This window comes from Rhinopithecus bieti, unplaced genomic scaffold (assembly GCF_001698545.2).
Source record: "Rhinopithecus bieti isolate Rb0 unplaced genomic scaffold, ASM169854v2 scaffold_1673, whole genome shotgun sequence".
Classification (NCBI taxonomy): Eukaryota; Metazoa; Chordata; class Mammalia; order Primates; family Cercopithecidae; genus Rhinopithecus; species Rhinopithecus bieti.
The window spans coordinates 9,121,882-9,144,800 of NW_016804690.1; the positions used below are offsets into that span (position 1 = coordinate 9,121,882).

A 22,919-nucleotide genomic window follows, 5' to 3' on the forward strand; every position below is an offset into this window, starting at 1 on the left:
TGTTAAGTTTCGTAAAAAATATATTTAAAGAGAAGGATCAGACAGCAGAGTGGTGGAAGCAGATATACTTGCCACTTCATGTGAAAATATCTAGTCAGAAACCAGATTGAGAAGTGACAGAAGTTTCTAGAAAGATCTCTGTGGGAGGTTGAAGTAATGAGTGTAAATACGGACATGGAAGAAGACTAGAGAGACACAAATACGGAATACCGTGGATGATGAGCACTGGGGAATGCTGTCAAATGAAAAAGGAAGAAAAGCTCACAAAGAAGACTGGAAATAAACAATCAAACAGTGTAGGAGCAAACTAAAGAAAGGGACATTTCACGGAAGCCAACCTTGATAAGGGAAGCCCAGGAGGAAACAAACTTACACAGAGTAGCTCTAATTCTTTTCATATGCTTGAAACTTTAGAAGAGCAACATCTTTGCGCACTGTGCAAGAGCCATCCAGATGAAGCATTCAGTCACACTGCTCAGCCACAGTGCAAGAATGCAACATTTTGTTCAACAAAAATGTTGAACATTTCTGAGTGAACCTTTCTGAGTGAGCCACCATTTAGACAGATGGCAGCTGATTGGCCCAATCAAAAGTTATTAGTCCTAGAACAATTCCATGCTTTTTGCATAGGCACAACTCATGCCTGCTACTTGCAAAGCAATTGTTTACAAAGTGAAAAAAGTTAACTCTATGAAAAGAGATAGCCAATTTGTGTCCAAAACTATGTTTTGACAATATTGACTAAATAGTTGCTTGATTTATTTATTTTTTTCTTCTCACTTGTTTCTTTATTTAGAAAGTTGGTGCGGACACTGTAAAGTCATCCTAGGTATCAGGGGAAGAGTACCGAAATGTCTGCCCATTTATTCTGTTCAAAGCATATTATATGCAAGCAAGTTCAGATGTGGGTTTTGCTCCATATTTACTGGTGCTTAAAATGTATGAAATCAGGCTGTTAAAATGCAAAGACACTGATGGGCCATATGGAAGAGAGTTATCAAGAGTTCTCTAGTAAGACAGTCTGCCAGCCAGATTTTACTTGTTTAAACACTGAGGGCTGCACTCTGCCATCAAAATTGTTGTTGAACCTGTTGTGATAAATGGTACTGTGAGACTTATGTAATATATTCAAGGTCAGATTTCATTGTTTAAATAGGATGGGAAGGAAAAAAATGAAAAAAAGGGGACTGCTTCTCCAAACCCCTGCTAATAATATGCCAGGCCAGACAACAACATTTTAAAACAAAAGTGACATTCTCATTGATCAGGATAGCTAGTGGACTATTACAATAAATTGCTACTTAATTCCTATGTCTTCAGGTAGTTGCAGCTACTACCCAAGGAGTTCCAGAGAGCATCCTGCCACCAAGAATCACAGCCCAAAGTGCAGAGGCTCTGCGTCTGAGCTGGAGTGCCCCTGAGAAACCAAATGGCGTCATTAAAGAGTACCAGATCAGGCAGGTTGGGAAAGGTCTCATCCACACTGACACCACTGACAGGAGACAGCATACGGTCACAGGTGAAAAAACAAAAAAAAAAAGGAAATCCTACTGGAGGAGTCTGTCATTGTGGTTAGGGGGTCAAAGCATCCCAGGGGTGTGTGTTTGATATATGAGGTCACTTCGAAAGGACGTGTTCTCTTGACATATGGTCAGGTCCCACTTATCCATGCTAATAGAAGAGCCCACACTGGCAGCAATACGCCACAACAGCAGATAACTTCAGAAATAATTTATATTTGGCCTTGATATGCATTATGTGAAGGGTTTTGCATCAGTACTAACTTTTTCTTTTTCAAACAAACAGTAAGATGCATTTTCATTCCCCAAGGATATATTCATAGACAAGGGGACTAAGATAGCCAAGAATATACTGGAAGACAGGGGAAAATCAGCCAGAGGTTAACATTTGTCTATCAAGTGGATAGTTAATACACAGGACGAGTTGACAGTGGAGTCATTGTGACTGTTTGTTTGTATTAGGAATGTTAATTAATAGCAATTGTGTTTTTTAAATTTATTATAATGTTTATTATCATTAACTTTAATAATATACTATTAGTACAGTACAATGATATGTTAGGTAATTGCTAGTAGTGATTATGATAATAATTAACAGGTTTTAGCTTAAATGCCACTTCCGAAGGGAAGAGAATCATTTTCTGACTCACTTGGTTGAATAGCTTCTCTAACACACCACCACATCACTTTGTTTTATTTTCGTCATAGACCTCTCACTGCCTGATATTTTAGTGTTTGTTTTTTGTCTTTTTATGCCTCTCCACACTTGAATGTAAGCTCCAAAAGAGGAGGAACCTTATCTACTCGTTCAGTGTTGTACCTCTAGCACTCATAGTCCTGAACACATTAATAGGAGCTAAATAAATGTTTGGGGAAGAAATGAATTTAATATGTACCAGATACTGTCCTAAGCACTTTGCATGCACTATGCAATTTGATTCTCCATCACCAACCTAAGATGTAAAGTGAATTTACTACCTTCATTTTACAGAAAAGAATACTTTGAGAAGTTAAGTCATTTAGTTCATTATTCGAGTCTACTGAATCATCCCAAACAACCCTGTTAAATTTAAATTCTAAGACCATGGGCAAGATTGTATAAACTTTCCCTTTTTTCCCATTGTCAGACACCTCCTTCCAAGGCTTCCTGAGTGGATGACCTCCTTCCATTGAACTGCACTTTTTGCAGGAGGTGTTGATAGCACAGATAATGAAACTAGCAGAAAAGTGCAGAAAGGCCGTGGAAAAATGTGCCAGATGTTTTCTAAGAAGAGACACAGGTTACACTTACACAGGGTGGCAAAATAAATTCATCACTTTTCACTCTTAAATTCCACAATTCCCTAACACATAAGCAAGGATTCACTGGCAAAATCTCCAGTATTTTTCCAAAAGCGACGTAAACCTGCAGAAGGTGCTTAATACAACTCGTGGACTGGCACGTTGTATTCCTTATCTCAAGATCCTGGACTAAATCAATGATAATAGTATTGAGGCTGAGTGTGGTGGCCTGTAATCTCAGCACTTTGGGACATCGAGGCAGCCAGATCACCTGAGGTCAGGAGTTCGAGACCAGCCTGGCCAACATGGCAAAACCGCGTCTCTACTAAAAATACAAAAACTAGTTGGGCGTGGTGGCATGCATCTGTAATCCCAGCTACTCAGGAGGCTGAGGCGGGAGAATCACTTGAACCTGGGCGGCAGAGGTTGCAGTGAGCTGAGATTGCACCACTGCACTCCAGCCTGGGCAACAGAATGAGATTTTGTCTCAAAAAAAAAAAAAGATAATGGGGTTGGGAAAAGCCCTCATATTTAAATGATCAAATTCATTTCTTTTATCTTATTTTACTTGAAGTGGAAATCATCACAAGTGATTGAAATAATGGTGTTTTACATAATAAAACCTTACTTCTATGTGGTGCTTTATCATTTAAAGAAACATTTGCATTTTGACTTCTCTGACTCTCATCACATCCTTGTAAGAGATGTTTTTAATAATCATATTTGAAAGATGAAGAAGAAAGCCGACCTACTCAGCGTATCCAAGGCATTCACTGCCTCTATCTGAAAGGAAATCAGAATATCATTTCACTTTCCCCAAAATGAATTGCCAGCTTGCAGTTTTCCAGATAGTACACTAAGTGGTCTAAAATAAGACTGCTGCTCTTAAGATGCTCTCACGTATAAGGAAGACTGACAGGAAAATAAATAACTGAAAACAGAACTCTATACAGGATGCAGTGGTGAAAAATCAAACGAATCACTTGGAGTAAGCAATGGGATGTTAATTACAGGGTTTTGAAAACCAAGTTAAGGCATTAAGACTATACCAGTAAAGGTTTCACAATACTTGAGATATAAGGCTAAAGAAATTTCCTCTTGTAGTATCTATCAACTTAACCAGCATCAGCTTTGAATTGTTGCCACTGTATTGGTTTGCATTTTTTAGAAATCAGCATTTATACACCAACAGACTAAATTCAATTGTAATGTTCAAACCAATAGGATTGATAGCCTCATTAATTATAAAGTAATTGCAAAGATTTTTCTTTAAATAACTTCACCCTACCAGTTCTTCCTTTCATTGACATTTTTAATGGCTACTTTTAGGTCAGAGTAGATTTCATACACATATCTTGGTGCCAGAAATCCTATTATAAGAATAAATATTTTAAGGTTTTTTAATATAATTTTACTTAACGGTAAAATCATAATCTGGTAAAAGTCTTTAGGAGTCATTTGACCAATCTCCCTGTTCTACTTTTGTTTTGTTTTGTTGTGTTTTTAATTTCTATGGATATTGTTTTAATTAGATTTAGAGAGTATTTCACTTGTCCAATACAGCCCTACATAGGGATTTCTTTGTAGAATAAAGAAGTATGTCCTCATTCAGCAAAACTTTACCAAGTGCAGAGCCTCCTATATGTAGTTCTTTGGGGACAGGAATGGTGCTAGGAATTAGATAATCTGAAACCTGAGATCTATATAATGTTGCTCATCTGCCCAGGAAAATTCAGTTCCACGGTTAGCTGACTGACCAAATGTAGTACTGAAATATTTTATGGTGTGAATGACTGTTTTACTGAGTTCATGGAATGAACTAAAATAATCAAATTTATTTTCTATTCCATTTTAAATGTTTGATGGAAATGCTGCCTGAACTCCCTAGGATAAATGTTTTGATTTTCTCATCATTTCTAAACGCTTGGCATTCCCTGAGCAACAGAGCACTAATAAAGCTGTAGCACTAGTTGTCCCGGAGCCTGAAAATCTAGGTCCTTAGGAATGACAGGAGGGAAAGGGAGCACCTTGCCTCAGCCCCATTGTCTCCATGCTTATTTTTAATTACCTCAAAGCTTTAGAAACATGATCCCGTAAATGCTTTGTGGGAATAGTGGCGAATGCACTCATCATGTGAAATCCATAAATTGCTTATAATCCTCTCAAGATGTTAAAAAAAGCATTAAGTAATTGAAGACAGGAAGTCCTCAGTTAATTATTTAGAGGTGTTATCAATGCTTTAAGTAAACTGAAGCGTTTTCTGCTATCTCACTGAGCTGAATACCATGGGGACGAAGGAGTAGCAGCCATCATCTTCTCATATTCGCTAATGCAAACAGCGCATGGCAGCTTGTCAATAAAAGACCTTTTCATATCATTTATTACTAAACACATCCACCATCCTGTACAGAACAATTTGGACATCAGTTATGGCATTGTTTCACTTTGGGCTACCTCTACATTATACGTGGGCCTCCTAATGTGAATTTAGGAATAGAAGAAAGGATTAACTAAATAATTAAGGCCACTGAGAAAAAAAATGAATTAGTTGTGTCCTGTTTAGCATCAAGTATAATAAGGGCCTATGTATCTCTTAACTCTGGGAAAACTATTTTCCAAAATAATTAATTAGAAGTTACTCATCATTGCATTTCATTTAAAAGGAAAAACCCACCAGCATTAAATTAGCAAGGAAAGAATAATTTACTTTCCTTTCTCATCTTCCTAGAAGTTAATGAAAACTTTGTGTGCTAAATAGCATAAACTCTAACAATGCTGGTTGTAGCAGAAAATGTAATACTAATGTTACACTGAAACAGATACCTTACACCTCACTTTTGAAAAAGAGAAAACCTACTTTAGCCATCAATACAACAAAATGTAGAAATTCTTTATAAGGGATTTTATTCTTAGATAACTCTGCTAGGTGTTCCCATATTATCTTTGCTCTCATAGTAATTATCACATTTTATTCTAATAGCCTTTCCACCTTTCCACTTGTCTCTGTTCCACAATTAGTAATAGGTAATGCATTTTAAGTACAGAGACAGTAGCTTCCTGTTTGCCATTGTGTTCCTGGTACCTATCACGGTACTTAATATATTCACAGAGTGTTTGTTGAATGAATAAATACGGAATAGTAAACTAGTATTTGACTACATTCTGTTTCAAGTGGAGATAAAAATGCCACTGTCAAGCATCTCTAAATCTCAGACAGATCTGGCAACAAAATTGTGGGGTCCAGCGCAAAATGAAAATTCAGGCCCCTTGTTCAGAAATCATTAAAATGTCAAGACAATGAAAGCAGAGCATAGAAGTAAGCTCACATGCTTCCAAGCATGGTACCTTGTTTGATTGCACAGTCGAAAGTCCACAGATCCAACCCTGATCTTCACCAGTCTGGACTTAATTGCAGTATATTTCTGTAATTAAAACAGATAGCAGGAAAACTAGGATGGTGATAATGTCCTCAAAAAGCTTTGAGAGTTTGCTCTATGGTTGTATGCAATGCTCCAGGCTGCATTCCCCTCAGTTACTATGTAACTACTGACCACCAAGTATTAGGGACCTGTGAAAATAGTGATGAGTTTATTTTCTTTTCATTTTTTCAACTCTGAGAACAACTAAATTTGTGCCTGACCAAAAAAGAAAAAAAAGTAGCACCAACCGCTTTTTTTCATTTTAAAATCTGCCTATGGATAAAAATATTAAGGCCAAAGAACTATAATTGATAGCTGCCTAGACAATGGTATTTTTTAAAATTCCCCTTAAATCCCAGATATTCCAGTGTACTTTGCTGGATGCTAGTTCTGTTTTGTCACTCCAGTTCTAGCCATCCCCTTCCCTCTGCAATGTCCTCATTGTCTCATGTTTGAGCAACATCAGATTTTGCTGCCACCTGACATCACATTTTGTTTTTAGAGAAGAAAAGTCTGCCTGGAAATGCAGAGAAGAATCCTCAGTCTAGTATAACACTGAACTTAAGAGAGGAAAAGTATTTATTAAAATATTTATTTAATATTAAAATACTGTCACTAAAATCAAAATATATATATAATATAATTAATATCATATTTTTGTTGCTATATTTATTCCAGATATACATCAACATTAGGACTATTATTTAGACACCATCAAAGAGAAAGGGTCTTTCCTTGGTGGTGTCTAAATAATAGTCTTAATGCTGATGTATATCTGGAAAGAGAGTCTGCCAAAGCAGTAACTTGTTAGGAAAGACGTCTTGGGATCAGGAAGATATTGGAGAGAGGGACCTAAGTTATGGCCCAGAATTTCACATGAAATATAGAATTAATAACGCAAGTTAGCTTATAGCAAGTAGTCAGAACTAAAAGTCATGAAGTGATCTTACTGGCATGTGCAATGAAAGAGGCTCTTTGTTTTGATGTTTTGATGTTCAGTTCATATGAGGTAGCAACTGAATTCATAAAGCATGAATACAGAAAATGGACAGTATCAATGCTGCTCAAGTGGGGGGGGACAAGAAATTGGCTTGGGTAAGAGGAATGGGCAGCTGTTGAGATTGTGAAGGAAGGTACCACCCAGAAAAGATGGCTTTAGCATGTGAGCTCCTGAAATAATCCTTAATCAAATTCTGTAAAACAAATTCTAGTTTAAAGGCACCTTAGATGTCTGTAAAGTAATTCCATGATGGCTTTGTGTATCAGTTTTGAACATCTAGATTTTCACAAATTATCAGATTGATCTAAGTAGAATGCTGATATGGCTCTATCCAGCACAGTCAAGATGACCAGTGGATGCTGGAGTTCCTGGGAATCTCAGTAGGCAGAGATTCTCTGAAAGGGATCATTTAGTGAGATCCCAGGCAAGTGAGGGCAAAAGGAAGCACCATCATTATAGTTGTCGGGGTATATACCCTGGGGCTCGTTGTCTTGCACCAAGAAAGAATTCAGGACACAGACACATGTGGGTGGGTTAAGGAGTGCAAAGTTTGATAGAAGAGAGAGGAGAGCAACTCCTTGCGAAAGAGAGAGAGAGAGAGAGAGAGAGAGAGAGAGAGAGAGAGAGAGAGAGAGACATCCGAAAAAGTGGGGAGGCAGTGAATCACAGCAGATTTTATAGGCAGGCTGGAGAAGGCAGTGTCTGATTTACACAGAGCTCACAGATTGGTTCGATCACGTATGATATTTACATAGTGTGAGGGGAAGGCTGGTCACCGCACCCTAATCTTATTATACAAATGGGCCTTCCAGTTGATTGGCTCCGTCTTGTCTGTGCCTTACAGTACAAGCGCTGACAAGGAGAAGGGAAGATGGAGCCGCCATCTTGAACATGTATAGTCCTTAGTTCCTGCCCACATTCACCCATGCAAGCACCCAGCTTGCTTGCCTTTATCTGCAGCTCAACTTTGCATGCTTGCCCTTTGTTAGAAAATTATTTGGGGCTTTTCACTAAAAAGAAAAGCCTTACCGAGGACTCCCATACCTTTACTATCTGCCTAAGTGCTTTCTTCTTAATTCCTGTATCATTAACAACAGAGACTGAATGTAAGTGTCCAAGGGGCCAGACCACACATCCAGTTTGGGTGAACTGGTGCCAGGACAGATGACTTATCCGCAGGATGGTTATTTACAATACTTTATAACCACCTAACAAAAACTTTTTAATGTAACTCAGGCCTCTCAGTGCTTGAGCTAATCACTAAACATGCTGATGGAGGAACTCACGGAATTACATATTCTTTAGGACTATTTGGTAGTTCTTTAGAACGTAACAGATGACGCTATAGAATAATTGGCTGAATGTTTTGAAGTAGCACTTGCTATGTGAAATTATAATGGCTAAAGTGCCTTTTTTTGACCATTTATCAGGAGATTAAAAATTGGAAGCAAGCTGTTCTTTATAGAGTACATCACATGTAACTTTTGTAAACATGGGTTTTGTTTTCCAAATCATATTTTTATGAACTAAAGGCAGACTTTTTGCAGTCCCTTTTAGCACACATTTACTCTTGAAAGTAATGTTACTTGGAGGTGTAATTGTAATGAGTTTGGTTATATTATGCTTCTTTCCTTTAAAAAAGAACATGATTCCCTGTAGGGAAATTCAGGTAATTTGCAGCCACAGTAATCTTCACTATACTGAAATGTTAAATACTTGGCTTTTCTCCATGCATTTGCCTTTCTGTACTCTACAACTGCTATTTCCTACTCTTCTAATTCAATGCTGAGCACTTGAATGATGTTTTCTTTTCTCCTTCTACTCTTCGACTTCAGGATTAAGTTACAGTTGGAACAGTTCCTTTGAGACATCCCTTTATTTCCCTCTTCTCATCCTGATCAATTCATGAGTAGTTTTCAATTGGTGTGCCCTTTTCATTGCCTGTTGCTAATATGTCATATATATCTCATTTTAAGGACTACCGATAGAGGCTTACTTAAAATGACAGCAAATTCCAGTTGAAATGTGTTCATTTTATTGAGTTTTACAGAGTCGTATATATGAAAGGTCATCAGGTTCATGTAAATCATCTATGCCTGATGGTAGTTGATGCTTCCTTACAGATTATCAGAGCCAAGCCTATTAGTAATCCAATCCTCTAACAATATGGAAAATATAAAAACTAAAAGAATATGGTTTTAAATTTTCTAAATTATGGATTTAGATATTGCCTTCACTTAAATTAATCTGTAGACCTATTAAGCAGTCTCTACTATCATGCCTACAGTTTCTAGATATAGAAACTGAGGAACCTAGAAGCCAGAAAACTTCCTTGTAGTCAAGTACTTATTAAGTAGATAAGTATTAGAACCCAAACAACCTCATTTCAGACTGCTCTCTTAGCAGAGAACATGACTCAGTACCTCACTACGTGACTCATAATAATATTTAAAATGAAAATATTAAAATATATAGTCCCACTTGAATTTTTTATATTGCTGGAAATTTCACTGGGCTTTGAGCTATTTATGTCATGGTTTTTATTATAAGGCTAGGAAGCCTGACCCAGTTGTTCTGGGCCACATTTCTCAGTGTAATTGCCCAACTTCCAATACTGGCTGGCTCTTTCTTTCTTTCTTTCCTTCTTTCTTTCTTTCTTTCTTTTTTTTTTTTTTTTTTTTTTCAGTCTCGCTACTATGTCACCCAGGCTGGAGTGCAGTGGCAGGATCTCAGCTCACTACCACCTCTGCCTCCCAGGTTCAAGCAGTTCTCCAGCCTCAGCCTCCCAAACAGCTGGGACTATAGGCATGTGCCACTACTCCTGGCTAACATTTGTAGGGTTTTTTTTAGTAGAGACAGGGTTTCACTACGTTGGCCAGGCTGGTCTCAAACTTCTGACCTCAGGTGATCCACCCGCCTCGTCCTTCCAAAGTGCTGAGACTACAGGCATGAGCCACTGCACCTGGCCCCAGCCCTTTCTTGTCTCTGTGATCATAGGCAATTTCTTCCAACTTTCTGTGCCTTAGCTTCCTTATCTGTATAATGAACAAATAATAGCATGCACAGCAGAAAGTTAGTGTGGGCATTGATTATATTAACACCCATAAAGTGCACAGAAGAGGGCCAAGTAGTAGTAAATGCTCAATAAACTTTTGCTAGTATGTCATTTATATAATCTTATAACTAACATCCTTTAAAATAACTGCAATTCTCATAAAATTATTTAGTTAATGTATAGAGTCCAATGAAAAGAGAATTAAAAACAGATCAACAAAACAAAACACCCTGAGTTTTGTTTGTTGGGTTTTTTCTTCCTAATTTATAGCTTTTGTGCTGGTGTTTGAACTAAACTCTTCTAACTTTTTTTTCATTTTGAGCAGCTACAATGTATACAATTATGACTTGCCAATTAAAATAATATTAATCTTAAAAAAGAGCAGCTGCAATGGTTTCTACCATTTTTTTGTCTTCTAAATGCTGCTTAATCTTCAGAGGGAAGGCAGCCATTGAGTAATTTAAATACTGTTAGTTCTAGCTCTTATGTGATGGGAGAACATAGAGCTTGGTGTTCAGGCTTGGGTCGTCTATACACTCCTCAGTCCAGATGAAGTCAACACTAAATAAAGTACAAAGCCTGATAGTGGACAAACGACTGGCTTATCCAAAGAAACTGTGAGTTTTGTTCTAAAAAGCAGGAACAGACCCTGGAAGGTAAATATGGCAGATGTGAAGTTTCCTGACACACATTAGCAAACATCTTTTGAAATGAGCCTAAGTATTTCTACATTTTGCCCACATGGTCCATTAAACTGGCCAGCATGTCTGCATTTCAAGGACAGACACAGCTCTTGAGGATCAAGTGCCAATGAATTAGAGTAAAACTGCCATTCTCCCCATATTCACTTGCAGACATGTCTCCCACTCTCATCCTTTTGGTTCTTCAATCTTGGTCTCCTTTCCTCAGTGCACCATGTTGACTCCTCTTGATTTGACCATATGTTTGAACTCCTCTGACTTCTTGACAAGATTTTCTGCTCAGTGCTGAGTTTGCCATTCCTCCTTGATTCTAGTACACCAGTAGCTTCAGGAGAAACATATTCCTTCCACCAGCCCTACCCCCATATCCTGCTAGGTGAAACTACCCCATTTAATGTAAACACCTGTAGCTTGGTGAACCTACCCCATTTAATGTAAACTCCTTTGATGCAGTTTCCTCCCTCTATCAAAAATCCCTAAGTTGCTGGATGCTATACTGTTGTACCATGCCTAAACACCTGCCTTCTCAAATTCTAGGCTGTAAGTAAAATGGAGACCACTCAACTTGCTGCAGAAAGGCTTTGTCAAGAAATGACAATTTATATTTTTATATACATTAATTTTCCTTTCAACTACAATTCTCGTTAGAAATACTCTTAATCCTCTAATCAACCTTAGCAAACCTCTGTGATTATGAATTTTCTTTTTTCCCTAATGCTCATCCTAAAATTTTCTTTTACAGTCACTGCATATCTGAAATCAGACCAACCAGGACCACGTTGAGGAATATAACTGAGGCCATTGTTTTGGTCAGAATATTCCAGAAAAAAAATAAAATATCTGTTTACTTTTAGCTACCATATTTACATCTGGCATTCAAGAAAAAATCTAGAATATATGTATGGCTCACAACTTATATTAATTTCTGTTATTTCATTAATATTCTGCAACTAAAAAAATCTCCGACTCAATGAAATCAATGCCGTGGGCAGGGATACTGATGGAATTATGAGGAAGGACCTTTTTGGTCAGGTCACATGGTGACAGACATCATAGCCTCGTATCCCTGCAAACCTTATGGGACAATATCGTGGGCATGCTCTTCCTTAAGCAATATTTGTTCAACACTGAATGCCTAAAAATGGGCACTATAGGGGAAAATGACCTCCCAAAAAGACTCACTCAGTGATGTCCTTTCTACTCTCAAAGGGCTTATATTCTAAATGGGGAAAATAAGATATTCAGGTAAAATGGTATCACATTGGTCAAGACCCTTCTTGTCAGTAGCGAGAGTAAAGAGGAGACATTGTCAAGCTAAACGAGTTTGCCACTGCAACCTCTGAGTTTCATTCTTGAATGTTCCCTTCCATTATTTTGAGCTCTGTATTTTGTAATCTTAGCATTTTCCCATAAGCTTTTATCAAACATATGTGGCTTGCGTATGGCTTAGATCTTTAGTCATATTCTTCATCTGTAAATCAGGTAAACATCAAAATTATGTAAATCCTCCAAAGCAACCAAATGGAAGATTATAATCAAATAAGTGCCTGCATCTTATCACTAAGTTGATAAGAAAATACAAAAGGCTCTGAAGCTAAACCTTGGGGCAGCTCCAGCTGCAGAACATTATTGCTTTAGCAGAGAACCCAGACTACTGCTCTCATTCTAAATGAGTGAGATCGGTAATTTTTTCGTTCATTGAACAAACACACCTTTTGTGCCTGTCACAATCCTAAGGATACAGATAGGCAAAACAAAGTTGTTGTTCTTTCAGAGCATACATCTAAAGTGGGAGACAAATAACAAATAAGCAAGAGACACAGCAAACATCAGAGATGATTGAAGGCTATGAAATAAGAAAGTTATGTGAGGTGATAAAAAGTGATGGGTGGGTTGTTTAGATAAAGTGGTCAAAATTTTTTTAAATGTAGCATTTGAGGAGAAATCTGCATAAATGGACAAAGTGACACATGAACATCTCTGAAGGAATGGTCATTCCACCAAAAGAACAAAATATGTGAAAATGTAGCTCAAAATACATGAAAACATAAGCATAACAATAATTGGATTCATCTGTAACTTAGTTCAATTATTTAACAAATAGGCTAAGTACTATTGTTTTAAAATACTATTTTTTTCTCAAAGAGAGCTTTGGCATTGTTTGAACTTTCCCAAGAGTCAAGGGAGAGATGTCTTGTAAGCCTCAATATCCTCCTTGTTGAGTGCTACTGAGTTTTAAAGTTGCTTCTGCTGGAATGAAATACTACTTTGTGTATCCTATTTCATCTTCTCCTGTCTGCTAGGTGCTATAATGATTCCCCATTTTACAGATCAGTAGACCAAGGCGAAGAGAGCTCAGTAACTCTCACAAGGTCACCAGCCACGCACAGAGCAGCAAAATCTAATAATATACAACTTCTATTTTAGATGGATTGTCATTCTTGTCTCCCTGAAAACTGAAAACTTACGAACAATTGCCATGCTGTATCATATTCTGAATACGAAAGAAGTAATAAGCACCATCTCTTCTCCAAATTAGCCTTAATCTACGAGTAAAGACAAAATCAACACACCTCAAAAAAGAGGCACATTAGGTAGAGTGCAATGTTTAAAAACAAAAGTGTTGGTTGGCATTAATATGAGCTGAATATGACTTGGGGCAAGAAAATGTTAAATCTAACCTTCTTTTTATTTTCCTGCCCCTATTTATATAAGAAGCAATTGCAGAGACTGGGATGGTTAGCCTGGAGAAGAGAAGACTCAGGGGGTTTTGATAACTGTCTACAAACATTTGAAGAACTGTCATGTGGAAAAGAAATTAGATTTGTTCTATATGTCCCCAGGGGTGAAAGCGATAGAAAGATTTCATCACAATATAAGGAAGGACTTTTAAACAAAATAAGGATAACTCTAGGACTCTCTAAAGATGAAATGGGCTCTTTGGGAGACGGAGTGCTCTGATCACATAGACGGGACAGCCTCTTCAATGACATATTGTATAGGGAATCAAGAGAAGGGTAGATGGTTCACGTGAATTTTAAGGTCTCTTCTATGACTGAGAATTTATTAGTTTATCAGTGATAAATGAAATTTTGCTCAACACTTAACCTCTTATGAGGTTCAGACCTTCTTTAAAGAGTGTTTTAAAGAGTACTCTTAAATATTTTGGCTGTCATATCTACAACTCTGCATGTTACTTCTGGTGCTTAATTGATAATAAGTAACCTCTTAAGGTGTACTTTATTTCTTGCTTGCTTTTTCTAGGTCTCCAGCCATACACCAACTACAGTTTCACGCTTACGGCTTGTACATCTGTTGGGTGCACTTCAAGCGAGCCTTTTCTAGGTCAGACACTGCAGGCAGCTCCTGAAGGTAATGAAACAATATCCATGGTTTGAGGAAAGAAATTTTCACACAGCATTTTGAGATAGAATCTGTAAATTCCTTCATAACAAACAAGGAAGAGGCAATAAAGTTGATAGGTACAAAATAAAATAGTATTCTAGGTTCCCATTCTTCAGGCTTGATTCATGTATGTGTAGCTTCCCAAGATCAGTTCGCTTTCAATTCTTTAACCTTTTTAGAGTTGACTTTCTGTGGAAAGAAGAATTACTGAAATTTTCAAAAACTCAGATGTTAAACAAATATTTTGGGAGCATCTAATATTTAATAAGCACCATGCTCACTGCTGAAGTTATTTAAAATATTCTCTGCCCTCAAGATTGACAATCAAGTAGAAGTGATAGGAGAAAGATCTGTATGAAGAGAGAAAATCTGAAAGTTGATGTTAAGAAAGAACAAACGAATAGAGTGCTAAGGTTGACCTGAAGAGGAAGAGACAATAACCCATCATTAACATCAAGAAAGACTTTATGGAGCAGATGACTTCTGAGATGGACCACAAGAAACAAGGATTTTGACAAATGAACAGTGATGTACAGAGATGTACAACCAGACACAGTTTGAAGAAATATAAGATGGAATCATCACCTTAGATGGCAAATTGGAAATGTCTATTACATTTAAATTGTTAATTTCCCATGATACGGCCATTCTGTTTTCATCATTTATGCCAGAAACTGTGCCACACTGCTCAAGGAGGCATCCACCAGGATGTTTATTGAAGCATTTATTTTGTTTAATAGCAAAATGTTGGGAGCAATTTTAATGTTTGTGAGTAGGAGAATTGCTAAATAGAATCACTATCCTCATATTGTGGAATTTCATGCACCAATATAAAAGAATAAGATAATCAGTTCATACAAAGAGGAAGTTATGGAATTATGTTAATGTATAAGAACAAACTGAGAAAATGACATTTGTTGTTAATGGTTAATAAATAAATGCATTTAAAAATCCAGGAGGTATACATACCAACTGATAGCAATGGTTACCCATGCGTTGAGAGGTGGGATGGGTGGTGTCATTTACTTTCAAAAGAATAATATACTCAGTGGCATGTGTTAGTGATCAACTAATTATTTTGTTAATCTTCATTATCTGCCTATTTTTCATATGGGGAAACCAAGGCATAAATAAGTTTCTAAACAGAAATGCAATGTTAATTACCACCATAGACTCCTGAACTACTTGTCCATTACTCTTCTAATGAAAGGGATTGTTGTACCTCAGAATATTAGACCTGAACTTCCTACCAGTAAATGGGGAATAAAATGGAAAATTCCACATATGGGGCATATGGCTCCTCACCAGGAATTCACTAATGATGTTTTCTATATAAAGAATGTTTCATGTCAAAAAGCTTAGTGTTCCTTTGAAAGGAAGAAACCAGCAGTGGATTTTTTGGAAAGGTAAACTATCAAATGGATACTTTGATGATAATGGATAATTTTAAAGGATCTATCAACCAGATTTGGCTGAAACTCAAGCCTGATAAAATAACAGAATCTCTTGTTCCACTTCTTTCTACCAAATTCATGTATTTAAATTCATTGGAAATACACATCTATTTTCCCACTTTTCCCAACAAAATTTCTTGAAAGGACTTACATTTTATGACTTAAAAATTGTAGCTTTCAACAGTGAAGGGTAATGTGATATGAGAAATGCCCTTAATTTCTTTTTTTAACTGTTTGTACCTTTCCTTTAACACAAGCAACCATGCAAAGAAATGATAAACAAAATTGACTTTCCTCTGCAGAAGAAACACGGATTTAGGGCCATTTTCTGGCTGAATAAGTGCCATTTATATATAACTCATATATGATATAAATATAGTGTGAATGCTTAACTTGGGAACACCTTAGCAATCACATTAAGTTTTGTTGTTTTATTGTAAAGTGAAAACAAGTATACCACTTTAAATTATTCACCCAGATATAACTAATTATAAAATGCCATTTTGAAATACATAGGATATAATTTGAAGATCTCATACATGAATATTTTAAGTGAACATGGAGAGAATTAAAAGAAGTGTTTAGCATAGCCAATGCAACCTGAGCTCTTTTCACTTGCCTATCATTTTCAATCTAAGAAAAAATAAATGCACATTACAACCTCATTGATAAGTTGGACACAGTTCTCTACAGTTTTATCCTCATAGAAAACTGTGTACCTGTACCTTTAGCCAAATAATGGGAAGATTTTGAATGGAATTATTACTCTTCTTTTCTGCAATTACTGAAATCCAAGTGAGTTCTAATTCATTTTAGAGATAAACATGCAAAATTGCAGTCATCCTTTCCACATTGATAATGTGGAAAAGATAAGGGAAAAGAAGAACCAGTCTTTTTCAGTTTCATTCTAGATTCCTCTTTCTCTGCCCTTCTTTTAACGTTTATGCGCCCTTTGTTTTTTCCTCTACTGTTTGCACTATAACTCCCAGGCTGTTCTGGAATTCTCAAGCACTAACTTTATCTCCTTATGGAGGGAGCTACCAAATACTAAAGCTACCCTTGTGGATTTAAATCCTATTTATTTACTGGTCTACTACGTGTTTATATTTAGGTGTTTTTCAAAAACTTTAACCTCAGTACTTCACCACTTAATTCTTCCACTCCACTCTACTCCTCAACCTGCTTTTCTTCTTCTCTCAGATACTACCACCTACCTATCACCTAAGCCCAAAGCTTGACATTCTTGATGGCTCCCTTTTCCATATATAATACATAATTCTTCATAAAATCTTACTCGTTTTAAATCTTAAGGACTTTTTAAAAAATTGTTCTTCTTTACCATCCATTTTACCACTACCTTAGTTCAGATCTTTATAGCTATAAGAAGAGAAGTTCTCTGGATCCTCCTAACTAGGTGTGCTTCCTCCAGTCATTTTAGTCATTTTCCTCTTTCTCACATCCCACATCCTAATTATTTTTCCTCTTTTAACAAAATAAGAATATGCCATATTAGTCACCTCCATAAAATCCCATTTCCTTCCAGGAAGACATACATCCATATCTCCTTAGCAAAGCAACATGGACCCCTCAAGTTTTAACTTCCATCATTTTTTCAAGGCTTTCAGTCTTCCCCACATGCCATGCAATGCACCAGTCATGCCAAGGTATGTGCAGTCCTGCCATCCTTGCCCATATTTCTAGGACTTTCTGTGGGTTCCCCTCAGCCTGAACTCCCTTTCCCTACATCCTCACTCAGATAATGCCCACCTTTTCAAAACTTGGTTCTCACATCTCCGCTTCTGAAATCTTCGACTACAACCACCTACTTCCTACCCATCTCCATTTCTCCCCACAGTCTATATCAGGTTACCCTTTCTAAGTGTTCTAACAGATACTGTGCCTCCTTCTCTTAAAGCATGTATCATACTGGAGTACAATTTTTTATCGACTCATCTTTATTCACCATGATACATGAACTCCATGAAGGGTAAGAGTGAGTCTTTATCTTCATATCCACAGTGCCCAACACAGAAAATGACACAAAGTCAGATAGAATGTTGAGTGAATAAATTAACAAATACTAAACAGTCCAGAATTCAGTGCATCCCTGACATCAGCTAATACAAAATTGGTTCCTATCACCAGATTTCACGAGAAAAACAATCCACAATAAATGTTGGGAATTTTGAATTGGAATGAAGATTTGTAGGGACATGAGAAGTGGGTAATATTGCATGCAACTCAAGATAAATTTTAAAAAAGTACAGTACACATGTTATACTGGTTGTCATTGTGTAAAGAGGTCCACCAAGGTTTAATTCTACGTTTACCCTTTTAACCTCTCAGCTAGTTTACCCCACACCATTCTCCTAGGTTACTTTCCTCCCTACTATTCATTTCTTTCCCTTGAACTGCCTCAATTTGCTCCCTTATTATACAGAATAGGTTTTTCTGGTTTCACCTGAGACTTAGACTGGGGTTACATGGTGAAGGGGACAAATTCTCCACCTAGGACTCATTAATATATCTCACCAAACATCGTCTTACTCTAGCAAAGATTTCTTGCAGCTACTAAGATAATGACGTCCCCATATCACCATCCAAGTAAAAATGCAGCACTTTCTGGTTATGTATACATTTGAACTGCATCTTATCAATCAAATCAACAGACATGGAGTTATTACCAACTTGAACAGAGCTTTTGCCAGCCTGTATAAATAATAAACTCAACTTTTACTTAAAAGTTGAAACAAACCCAAAATTATGTTTCATTTTATTTTATTAGCTCCTCCACATCCACAGGCTTTATTGACTGGTTCAAATCAGAAACCAAGCAATAGCCATTCTAGTACCTTGGTGATTTTCAATACAACGTTCAAGATGAAAAAGATATAACTACAGGAAGCAGATTATGAGTTAAGACTTTATACTTTATCTTTTGAATCAACAAATTAATATCACATTTAAATCAGACCTCTGATTGGTTGAATCATCTAGCAGCCATTGGCAGAGAAACCCACACATAAATATATACTATGATTTGTCAATTTTTCCAAATATCTTGAACAGAGCAAACTCTCAGAACAAAATGAACTACTTTCTTCTCAGGAATATATTGCTCCTTAGAAAGCTGGGATGTTTGAGACATTTTTGAAATCTATCTTGTTTCTTTCAGGATGCTGCTAAATAAATTGCATTTTACTCTTCTGAAAATTTTTCTTCTAAAGTGTCAAAATCTTATCCTGTACAGAGTAACCTACACAGGAGATACAATCAAGCAAAAGCTATTGATTACAGGGAACCTAATATTGAAATGAGTTTTTTTTTTAATCTCCAGAAGAGATTTACAGTGTCTAATCAGAGTATAACTCGATAACAACATAAAGTGGTAGGATTGAGCTTTCTCATTGCTGGGTTCTCCATCAATAGGTTTGTACATCTATAAGAGTATTTGAATGTTTGACATTGAATTACAGTTGTTTGTGTGTATATTTTGTCTTTTAGACAGAAGTATAAGCTCCTTGAAAGAGTGAGCCACATTTTAGTTATCTTTGCTTTCCCTAGAACTGCCTGCAGTGCTTAGCATAGTATTTTGCAGGAGATATATTTACAATAAATCTATTCATTAAACTTGTATTAGGCATTGCGTTATCCATAGAGATACATTGACAAATAAGACAGAGAAGATCCCTGCTACCATGGAACTAATCTTGCATCAAAGCAGGAAAAAGAGTGGACTGTACTGTCATATAATGTAAAAATAATAGTATGTCGAAGAAAGAATTTTATTATGGTATTTTGAGTGTTAAGAAGGAAATAGAAAAGGCCATGCAATACAGAGAAACTAGGTTGGGACTCCATTAGATGGGGTTCAAGTTAGAGTTAAGAGAGTATTAAAATAAGGTCTTATCAATAAGGTGATAGTTACAAAAGTAACTGAACTATGAGAACATATGAGAACATTCTACATATAAGAGCAATTCTGCATATGAGAACAAAATTCAAAAATGTCATGTTGCAAGGGAACAAAAGTGTTCCAGGTCAAAGGAATGGAAGTTCAAAAGCCCAGGTGTAGGAAATAACCTGAAGCATTCTAGGGATAGAAAGGAATCTGGTATGGCCACAGCTCTGTGAATGGTGGAAAGAACGCTGCCATGTAGGCCAGAGCCAATAAAATGTGGGACCACTTGGGTCATAATAAGAAATTGGGATTATATTATATGAAAAAATTCAAAAGGGTTATATGGTTCATAAAGATAACACTGGCTTACATATACACTTTATACACTTTTATAAAGATCCCAATGGAATACAGAAGGCCAAGATTTCAACATGAAGGCAAGTTTAGAAGCTATGACAGGAGTTTCTGAGAGAGAGAAATGTGGCTTGAACCAGGCGAAGTGAAAGTAAAGATACAGGAAAGTATACCTTATAGAATCTTCTGGGCTTGATGTTAGATTACATTTGGGGGTATGAAGAGTGAAAGTCTCAAGGATCATTATTTTTGTGTGTATTGTCCAAGAAAATGGATAGATGGACAAGATTGGGAGGTACATAGATTGTAGACAGGAAAAACAAGAGTTCTGTTTTGCATGTTTTTAGTTTTTGATATATCATCAGTCATCCAAATGGAGGTGTCAAGCAAACAGTTGGATTCTTGAGTCTGACACTCAGAAGAGAGTTTCAATCTAGACATATGCCTTTGGGGGTCTTCAGCATATGCATATTTAAAACCCATACTGAATGGAGATCACCTGGGAAGTCAGTGTTGGAAAGGAAGAGAAGAGAGAAAAAGAAGAAGAGAAAAGAGGAAACACAGAGAGGAGAGAGAGAACAGAGCCTACTGCTCTGAGGCATTACATCCTTTCAAGGTCCAGGAGGGGAAGAGATCCCAGTAAATGAGGCCAGAGGCATAGCCAGAGAAGAAAAGAGAAGAAAGCATCGCACTGATGGGCAAGAGAAAGGAAAAGTGCACTCATTTGTTGAATTGTATAATTCAGGTAAATATTCGATTATGCTTACTTTCACGTATTCCAGGTAAATCGTATTAAAAAGTTTGAAATCCCCAGATAGTCTCTCAGGCCTTGATTTAAAATACACTCAGAGTGACAACCAAGGCAGAGAAATTATCCACTGCTAGTTGTCTGAAATTCACTTTCCAAAGGCAATTCAAAAATAAAATAATCAAACTAGTAAAAATATATTTACACAAATTGTGTATTTTTGTTCCTTATAGTTAGATATTTTTTAAAATCAACAGAAAAAAATATCACAGTTCATGGGGAGATAGTGTGACTTTTGATACACTGCTTATTTTATCTTAACAATGAAACCTCATTGCGTTATTCTTGCCAGGAGTTTGGGTGACACCTCGACACATTATCATCAATTCTACAACTGTGGAATTATATTGGAGTCTGCCAGAAAAGCCCAATGGCCTCATTTCTCAATATCAATTGAGTCGTAATGGAAACTTGCTTTTCCTGGGTGGCAGTGAAGAGCAGAATTTCACTGATAAAAACTTGGAGCCCAATAGCAGGTAAAACTAAAAGAAAACTTTACCAATCGTACAGCAAGATTTGTACATTTCTCTGGGTTGATAAGAAATGCATGTCCCACTGAAAGTTATTAAATTGTTTAATTAGCTTCCTCATTCCTTGGTCATTCAACAACTGATAAAAGTGCTAAATCATTTAGTCTTTAGACTACACGAAATTTCTTAAAAATATAAATAATTTGTCTTCTGTTTGACATAAAAGCATGAGAATTTTAAATATACAAAATACATGAAGTATTAAACTTTAAAATTTACCGAATTGTCTTCAAAAACATGCATCCTTGAACTAGCAATAAAAGAGATATAAAGCATTTTGTTTTCCATCAACTCTCCTTTTTTCTTGTACAATGTTTCTCTACTTGCTACACTACATATAGTTGTGAGTAGTTTTAGAGGAAAAAGTTCCACGTATTTGCATTTCATTCCCATTCATTTCTCAGCAGAGACAAAAACATATCTTAAATCAACAGATGTTTTATTGTAGAAAGTAGAGATCAATTTCATTTTATTGTAAGGAATAGCAGATCAATTTAAAAACATCTTTCTCTAAACATATTTCCCTGAACTCCAATCCATTTAAAAATGGGGAAGATTAATTTGAATCCTCCACAATCCACCAGCACACTCCAAGACTTTCCTGAAATCTTCAAGAAAAGCTATGAATTACTAGCAGGTTAAAAATAAAGTTGAAAGCAGCTGAAATTACAATGACTTGGAGAGAATGTTGCCTGTGCAAGAAAAACTACCAAGTCAAGTTTCTGGAAAGGGAGCAAAGAATTTACAATTTGTCACAAGTGTAGGACTAAGCAATGGATACAAAACCCGGTAATCATTGTTCAAGTCTCTTGTGCATGACCTTATCACAATTCTTCTTTCTTTTTAAATATAGATACACTTACAAGTTAGAAGTCAAAACTGGAGGTGGCAGCAGTACTAGTGATGATTACATTGTTCAAACACCTATGTCAACACCAGAAGAAATCCATCCTCCATATAATATCACAGTAATTGGGCCTTATTCTATATTTGTAGCTTGGACACCACCAGGTAAAAAAAAAGTGTGTGTGTATGTGTGTGTGTAAATAATTTAAAGGAATTAATTAGAGATAAGAATGGAACTATTGATATAGTAAATCAGAAAGACATAGTCGGTCTCCTGGATAAATACGAACAGAATCTAAACCACACTTCTAAGTGTATAGATGCATGAGTACACACATACATACATAGAGATACAGGTATCTAGACGTCAGTGTAGATGTATAAGTATATATGCCTTTCTGTGAAAGCAACACTTTCAAGTACAAGAGACTAAAAATCTGTCTTTTTGCTCATCTTTTTTTTTTTTTGAGATGGAGTTTCACTCTTGTTGCCCATGCTGAGGTGCAAGGGCGCGATCTCGGTTCACCACAACCTCTGACACCTGGGTTCAAACGATTATCCTGCCTCAGGCTCCTGCGTAGCTGGGATTACAAGCATACGGCACCATGCCCAGCTAATTTTGTATTTTTTTTTTAGCAGAGACAG

At 36.6% G+C, this 22,919-nt stretch overlaps 1 protein-coding gene across 1 annotated transcript in view; it reads left to right on the top strand.

Moving 5' to 3' along the window:
- USH2A (usherin) overlaps window positions 1-22,919 on the top strand; it is an 821,881-nt gene that overhangs the window by 665,784 nt on the left and 133,178 nt on the right. The window contains exons 57-60 of the mRNA XM_017870028.1: window positions 1,321-1,519; window positions 14,241-14,348; window positions 21,191-21,374; window positions 22,282-22,439. Of these exons, the coding sequence (XP_017725517.1) occupies window positions 1,321-1,519; window positions 14,241-14,348; window positions 21,191-21,374; window positions 22,282-22,439 (649 nt within the window). The remainder of the gene's footprint in view (window positions 1-1,320; window positions 1,520-14,240; window positions 14,349-21,190; window positions 21,375-22,281; window positions 22,440-22,919) is intronic.